The sequence below is a fragment of the Otolemur garnettii genome, unplaced genomic scaffold (genome assembly GCF_000181295.1).
Source record: "Otolemur garnettii isolate 467f Iridium unplaced genomic scaffold, OtoGar3 scaffold00009, whole genome shotgun sequence".
Taxonomy (NCBI): domain Eukaryota; kingdom Metazoa; phylum Chordata; class Mammalia; order Primates; family Galagidae; genus Otolemur; species Otolemur garnettii.
The window spans coordinates 36,109,260-36,117,798 of record NW_003852404.1 but is presented as its reverse complement, the minus strand read 5'-3'; the positions used below and the strand labels follow the sequence as shown (position 1 = coordinate 36,117,798).

Here is an 8,539-nt window from a genome sequence, read left to right as displayed (position 1 = left end):
CCACTTACTCTGACTCTGTCTCCTCTCCTGCCTGCAGAATGCCAGCACGGTGTCTCTGCTAAAGATTACCAAGCTCTGCTAAAAACTAAGCTCTATCTGTTCTAAGAAGACCTTTACTCTCTCTAAGATACTGTCTCTCTCTCTCCAGCTGAAGTAGATAGCCCTCAAGCACCTATGAGAAACCGTTCCTAAGCACGGTAGTTTAGTGGTCCGTGTCCGGAACCTACCTAAGCTAGGCCCGAGACCTGGCCAGTCCTGGGCCCTGACATACTCTGGTTATCTTTCTTTTCCTCCCTGCTTTTGTTCCTCCTGGAGTTAATAATTGTCTCTCTCATCCCCATCCAATTCATCTGTTTAGGGTTTTTTTATGCATTCACTAATTCAATCATACTACTCTCTCAGTTTAAACCTTTATTAGGAAGCACGTTAAAAAGTCCATCAGTTTCAACTTCTTGAATAACCTTCACTTAAAACACTTACAAAAACTCTGTATTTCAGGCCAGTTGTTCTCTGCCTGCCACAGTCCCTTCTTTATGATATCTTTTAAAATTATCATTCTAGGATCTGTATTAACATCTTGCGGATTCCTTCTCCCACTGTTTCATGTCAGTTTTGTTTTCATGAGCCCTTACTTTCTTCTCTTGGTTTATTTCTTTGCTCTTAAGGTGTAGCTTTCTCAGTGGCTACATTAGCAAAAGGCATAACAAGTAAGTTCTTGCGACATTGAATAGTTGAGGATGTCTTGAATGACATCTTCAGTAGTCAACAACTACTTGTAGTGTTGAATTTCAATAATGCATGTTGGGTGATAATATTTTTATCCATTTCATCGACCTCTCAAGAGGCTTTTCGACTGAACTTATCATTCATTTCTAGAAAATAGTTTGATAATTTTCTATCCTCTATCTTGGCCCTCTTTCTGAATATCCTATTATATCATTTGGATATTGGCCCTCTTGAACATAACCTCTCACTTCATTTCTTTTCCAATTTTCCAGGCTTTGTCTTTTTTTCTCTACTTTCTAGGAGACTGCTCTATTTATCTTCTTTTTTAGTGAGCTTTTTATATCTACTGTTCTAGTCTCATTTTCCAATAATTCTTGTTTTTTCTTTTCAAGTAGTCCCATGGTCTTATTCATGAAATACCTTCTCTTAGAGGATACTAAGTTTTCTGAAATGTCCCTACATAAAGTTTACTTCTAAGCTGCTTGTTTACATTCCCATATTTCATAATGTTTTCATTCTCAAATGCCCTGCTGATCCTTTGTCATCTGCTCAGATGCACGAGTGAACAAAAGTAAAAAGTATGAGTGAAAAAGTAAAAAGCTAACTGGAATTTGGAAATGTGTATGAAGCTTGTCAAAATTGGTCTTTATTCTAGTGTGTCTGGCTAAGCCATCTCCTTGGGAATCCCAACATTAATGCCATCAGGTTTTTTTCTCTTAGGCTAATCTTATTCCTCAAAGATGACACTTCCTGTCTATTGCCTACTGCCAGCATTTTCTGGGAAAAGTAGAAGAAAAGGGTTGTGTACTTAGTTTTCCAGTCCAGAGACACTCTGACTCCTTACAAAGAACAAACCTTAAATCTTTGGGGGTAAAGATATTTAACAATGCCTTCCCTTTTCAGCCACACTTCATCCTTATTTTCAATTTCTACCAATTTCTGAGCTTTTGCAGGGATCTGCAAGTTAGGCTGCTTTCTTCCTTTTTTCTGTTAGCTGAAAATTCAGCTTTCTCAGGTCTGTTAAGTCATTCAATATTTACTGGATATCTGTTGCGGTTTTTACCATTTCCATTCTTTTTGCTGATATAAATAAATGTCTTTTTAATAGGTAGAGAGGTTAATTAATTAGTAAAATATTCAATATTCTACACTTTTTACTACTAGTCCATGGTTTCTACATAAAATAGGAACACTACTACTTACCCTGCAGAGTACTGCTGCAAAGGGTACATAACATAACATGGCAACACAAGGACACAAAATATTTCCAACAATATTCCCTCCTTACAAAGATGTGAGAGGTTAAGACAAATAATGGATCAGAAAAGTTAAAAAAAAAAAAATTAGGTAGCATGAGCAGAACTGGCAATTAGTACTGTGATGGTGGGATGTTGGATCATTAGTGACACCTAGTGGCCTAATTGATACCTGGTGGGTGGATGGGTGGGGTGGGGAGGAGAAGGGTCTCCAGAACTACAATTTAAAACTCAGAATCTGTCTATAAACCTATTTTCAGTATAAGTACTATGCTTTGAATTACATTATCATGAGTGATAGTATGGTTTCCATCTATGTTATATCTTCAATGTGAGCAATGGTAAGCACTTTGTAAAATAATTCAGAGCTGAAGATGTGTCTCTGGTATCTTCTCTATAACCTGTTTCTCATGGGAATCCATCCATATAACAACTTCTCTACCACCAGTAAGTAGTTACTTGGTGGGTTCACAGAAAAATACCACTACTTCTTCTGCGAGTCACTCTATGTTCTCAATTTAAGTTTCATTTGATTATAAAACATTACTAGAATGCCCCTTGCTAACGGGAAATGTTACAACTACAAAAATACAAAAAAGAGTGAAATACAATAGTCTGCAGTTAACTAAAAAACAATACTAAAAATACATACGGCTATTTATTAAACGTATATTTAGTACTTTGAAACAAAAAAAATTATGCCTTTTAATGAATAGGCAAGCAGTCTTCTCTTATATCCTCCCTGATAACTGCTCTACATGTATCCCTGCTATTGTTTCCAACATGCAGAAGAGGAAAAAATTCACGCATAGCATAGAAGAATTTATAACAAGATAACAACTAGAATTCGTAGTATCTTATTCACCCTGATTCAGGGCAGGGAAATTCCCAATAGCAATGATGTTCAGTTATGTTCACAGTTGGAAATTCTTTGACCTAGACATCAGGATCCTGCAATAAGGATCTACAGAACTTGGTTTCATCTGCATCCAAATATAGATTGCTTTGTGCACTTCAAGCCATTTCTGCAGCTAGTACACTATGCAACCCTAGGGAAAATGATACAGCAAACTTATTCCCTGCTACAGTAAGCTTGTACCAACCTATGATAACTATATGGATGAATAACACTAGAACTGAGCACATACAAAACATCAGTACAATACCAGTATTTAAAATACTGTAAGTTTTAAAGTTTGTGATACATGATATGTATAAAAGTAACTACATGTGAAGTACAACACGATTCTAAAAAATATGTGTAATTCAGACTTATTTTTAGATATTGGTAGTAAGAGCTAATATTTGTCCCAAAATTTAAATGGACTTCTATTACCAGATCTCACAGAAATGTTGCCATAAATTAAAATTTCTTACATATAAACTATACAGATGCAAATACTTTATATAAAGAAAAATGTAGCAGAAGCAAATGGAGCAAGGTATTGAATACTTACTGTAGTGTTTTTTCTGAAAGCAGAAGCAAATAGAAACAAGGGGAAAAAAGGCAATGATATAACAAAAATAAAATTAAAAAAAAGAGATACAAATATGAATGGAAAGGAGACAAAGGCTGCAGATACAGTATTTTGTGAGGTACCTTGAAGCCAGTCTACACCTTCTTGCAATCCTTCTCCTTTAATGGCATTACTAGCACTGAAATAAAATCCATAAGACATATATCCATTTCATTATACAGTAAAATAGTAAGAATAAATGATTACAAGTTGTCATATGGCAAACTGATACTGTAATACATATCTGAGCAAAACTAAGCATTGATATTTAATATAAGTAGACAAAAAAGTCTGAGTGCTTAGGAGCAAGAGATAAGAAAATTGTAATTTGTATAGACATTTTGAGAGGTATATCACTAAAAATTTATTATCCTAGAAACATCTATTACACTGAAATTAACAAAACACATACTTTGAGTTATTCTTCCATTGGTGAAAAAGTTTTGTAGAGTTCACTGTTCTACCCTGCCCAGCCCCAATGGTTGACCAGCATTTATTTATTTATTAGAAATACTTGACTTAAAAAAAAGGAAATAAGAAATGCTTGAGTTACGTTATAGTCGATAGCCATAGGATGGACTTACTTTATTCAAAATGGAATTTGATTCTAAAGAGTATAAACACGTAATTATAGCTTTGGTAAGCTCATAGAATAAAAACCTAGTAGACTTCAATCATTATTTTCTATTTGTTTGCTACAGGAACTTGACTAGCTCATTTAACTCTATTTTCAGTTTTAGCATCTGTAAAATGGAGAAATCTAACCATAGTTATTGTGAGAATTAAATATTTGAGGTATATGTATATATGTGTGTGTGTATATATATATCTCACATAAAACAGGATTCCTTTCATTGTCTTTATATTCTTAGGAGCGTAAACTTAAAGCCTTATGGTGACATTTTTTATATAATCACAATAAACTATAAAAATTAAAATAATAAAAGGCAGAGGACTTTTAGTATATCAAATAATCTTTTTCAAAAATACAGAGTAGGGTGCTGGCCCCATATGCCAGAGGTGGCAGGTTTAAACCCAGCCTTGGCCCCCCCCCCAAAAAAAAAAATACAGAGTAATGTAATGAAGAAATCCTTCCCTTCTGGTGGAAGTGTCACTGCTCTACTAAAAACTCTTATCTTTTCCTAACAAGTCCCAGATGTTTGGATTTACCTTTCCTCTAAAATATGTCATAAGAATAAGTCAAAGTCTTCACATTATTCTATAAGGTCCTGGGTAATACAGTCCCTGGTTATTTCTCAGTGGTCTCATCTCCTACAATTTCTTCCCAGATAGCTCAGCTCTAACCAGCCTAGCCTTCTTCCTGTTCCTGGAACATACCAGGTACATTTTCATCAAAGAGCCTTTTCCTTGCTGGCCCCTCTATCCAGAAAACTATTCCTCCAAATCGTCACATGAATTGTTTCCTGACTTCAGTTAGGTCTTAGACAAGAAACAACTCTTACTATCCTTTCTCTTACTACCACACTTTTTCTTCATCCTTCTAGCTGACATTTTATACATTTATTTACTCATTATCTGTCTCCCTCACAAGACAGAAAATAAGTAAATATATATCATACCACAGATTGAGTCAAAAAACACACATGAATAACAGTCAGATCCTGAAAATGAGAGCAGACACCATGTTTGGCACAAAAGTCAAACATAAACCATAAAATTTTCCTTAATTTACTAGGTTGTACTTTTCTATGATTTTTTTTATTATCTAGTAAATTTACTTGTACCCAAGGCAAGAGACAGGCAATAACTTACACATATCTCTATTGACTATAACCTTTATATCTAAGAAAAAAAGGACATTTTAATATATATTTTCAATTTTATACATGCTTTAAAAAAATTACCAAAAATAAAGAACAGACCTAACGAATGAAACTCTAATTTGAATATAGTGATGTCCAGTTTGAATTAAGGAGGATTCAAAAATTACAGACAAGTTAAAAAGAAATACTTGGCTTTCTTCTGTAAGTTATTCAGAAAATATAGAAAGTGCCGATATAACATTCCACATCCTTATAATATCAAGATATTACATATTCACATATTCTTTCACAGAGAATTATGGAGATTGCACCGTAGAAAATGTAAACATGTTAAAGTTCAACTGCCAATTATTTTAATTAGACTCATGTTTTTGAACATGCACTTTCTATCAAAGTAGTCACAATACTTAACACAAAGCAAAAATTACCTCTGAAGTAGAATAATTTTTAATCAATTTAGCTATGATTTAGAAAAATCCAAAGTTTCTATCTCAGAATGTTTCTGTATTCAAAATCCCACCTTCCTTTATCTACCAAATACCATGGGACCTCAAATTCCAAATCAAGTATCATGTCTTAAACACTTTTCCTCTGACCCCCAGATAAGGAAGATTTTTACGTCTTAGGATCCAAGGTGCTGAAAGCCTTGAGTGCTAGAATTTCAGGGTTTTCTCCAGCTCTATGCTATTACTATTTCAGCACCAATACTAATTCTTTTCTGAGCGCTATTACTTTCTGGCTTCTAATTCCCCTTCTAGAGACAGATGAATTTTTCTGTTTGTGTCCAGTCTTTCCCCATATATACTTTCTTATAAAAAGGGGAAAATTCTGGCAAGGAAAGGACCTCTTGCAGCAGGAAGAGGGTAGGTGGGTAGAATGAACTTTAATGAGGTAGCGGTAGGCACTAAAATACTATGTAATATATAAGTTCTGATTATCCTTCTTGGAATAGTTTGGTAGAAAGGCACATGGGGTAAAATGAAGTAATACAAAACTGTTTTCCAAATAAACAATGCATAATTTTTGAGACCACGTATAATTTTTAAGAGTTCGATTTTATTAGTATATCTAAATAAAATCAAATTTTCATTCCTATTTATTTTTAGCAAATATATACTGCACACCTATTACATACCAGGTATAATCACTATTGTACAGGTTACTGAAGCGAACAGAACAAAAACCAAAAAAAAAAGAAAGCTTCAGGGTAATAAGGACTCTATTGAAGTAAACAGCATGCCAGGAAAATTATTTTAGAAAATATAGACAAATAGGAGGACACAAATGCAAAATTCCCCAAGATGGGATTGTGTTTGCCTGATTCCACTTGCACAGAGAAATCAGTGGGCAAGTAAGTGAATTTTTCTATTCCCCTAAATATTTTGGTTTTAACAGTAATATATTTGTGAATATCTGTAATACCACAGTTGTATAAAACAAAATCCTTCGCGTATATCCTGCCATCTTTGGTCATTTAAAGAATGAGGTTAGACAAACACCCTAAAGCTTGGAGACTTTTCAAAAAGATAAAAAGTAAATAGAAAAGTTTACCAAATGTGCCATGGTTTATCTTTGATGTTCTCTAAACACAGCAATTGAGACACTTTTACAGATGTCACTGAATCTCTAAGATCCATTTTGTTTGCAAAGAATAAGATTGGAATTCGACGATGTTTAATATCTAAAAGAGGAAACAAGACTATCATCACATTTGCATCTTTTTGAGTCATTTGCCTCAAATCTTTAAAACTGAAATTCAAGAAATTGTTTTCCAATCACTTCTTTCTATATTACACATATATAAACATTTATGAACACATACATAAACATTTAAGGATACACTGTCAGGTATGTATTTGAGCAATAAAGAAAATTTTTAAAATACTTCTTCCTAGCATCATCCACCTGCCCTCTAGTTAGAAACTTTAAATCAAAGATAGGTGAAGTGGGAGTGGAGGCCTCAATAAACATTACAGAGAAGCATCTACACAAAAGGGTCAAATACTTTGTTTCCTTTTCAAAGTGAACAGAGAGGAAGAAACTTCCAATAGAAGAAAGAGAAATTGTATCCTGATTTTAGTTTTTAGTCACAATACATTATAAGTAATAAGCTAAATATTTTAGCAAGGTATTTTTACCTTGTTACAATTTTGGAAACAATTTGCATTGTTCTGAACAGATAATACTTTGAAACAGTTCAAAGTTCAGAAGACACAAAATGGTATACAGTAAAACAATCTCCCTCCTGCTTTTGTCCTGGACCCTTCAACTGTCTCCATAACATCAGTGTCTTGGCATCTTTGTAGATTACTTTATATATCTATAAACATAATCATTACCTATTATTTTCATACAAATAGCAGCAGACCAATCTTATTATATCTTTATTTTTTCATCTCATTATATATCTCAGACATGGTCTCAGATAGACACGGTCTCTATATGCCCTCTCTGTGATATAGAGTGCATATAGAGTTTACCAAATGTGCCAGTGCTTCATTATTTTAAGTTATAAAATATTACTTCTTTTAGTACTATGTACCATAATTTACTTAACCAGTACATAACTGAGATATATTTGTTATCAATCTCTACAATACACAATGCAATAATGAATAAATGTATACGTAGGTTATTTTATATGTGGGTCAGTATATCATTAGAATTAATGTGAAAAGTGGAATTGTTGGGTCAAAGGACATGTACATTGCTATTTTTGATAGCATAGTGATAACCAAATTGCTTTCCCTTAAAAACTGTATCAATGTACATTTCAACAACAATGTATGAGAATGAGTGTTTTCACTCCCCTAGCCAAAAGAATGCTATTAAACTTTTTATATTTTCCATCATATAGGTTAAAAAGTGTGATCACAATGTGTTTACTAACATTCTTTTTAGATAGGCCAAGAATATTCTTTCCGTATATTCAAAAGATGTTTAAATTTACTTCTTTTATTGATCAACTTTGACATATCCTTCCCCCCTTTTCTATAAGCTTGTATGTTCCTATTGATTTGGAGGAACATATGTAATATAGAAACCATTGTACCTATGATAGATGTTGCAAATATTTTCCCTTGCCTGTCATTTGCCTTTGCATGCACATGGTTGGTATGTTTTGCTATTCAAAGACTTTTTATGATCTCCCATTTTTCAAATAAGTTCATACACATGTCAACTGAGACATCTCTCCTTTGGGAATCGAGCTCATAATATAAAAGAATTAACACATAAAGATACGTGGACAGGGTGG

The 8,539-nt window shown here is 33.5% G+C and overlaps 1 protein-coding gene across 1 annotated transcript in view; it reads right to left on the bottom strand.

Annotated features, from left to right (window-relative positions):
* Positions 1–8,539, bottom strand: part of ARL6 (ADP ribosylation factor like GTPase 6) — a 31,633-nt gene that overhangs the window by 3,908 nt on the left and 19,186 nt on the right. Inside the window, exons 6-7 of the mRNA XM_003783941.3 lie at positions 6,835–6,964; positions 3,583–3,638 (exon numbers count right to left, since the gene is read on the bottom strand). Coding sequence (XP_003783989.1) covers positions 3,583–3,638; positions 6,835–6,964 — 186 coding nt within the window. The remainder of the gene's footprint in view (positions 1–3,582; positions 3,639–6,834; positions 6,965–8,539) is intronic.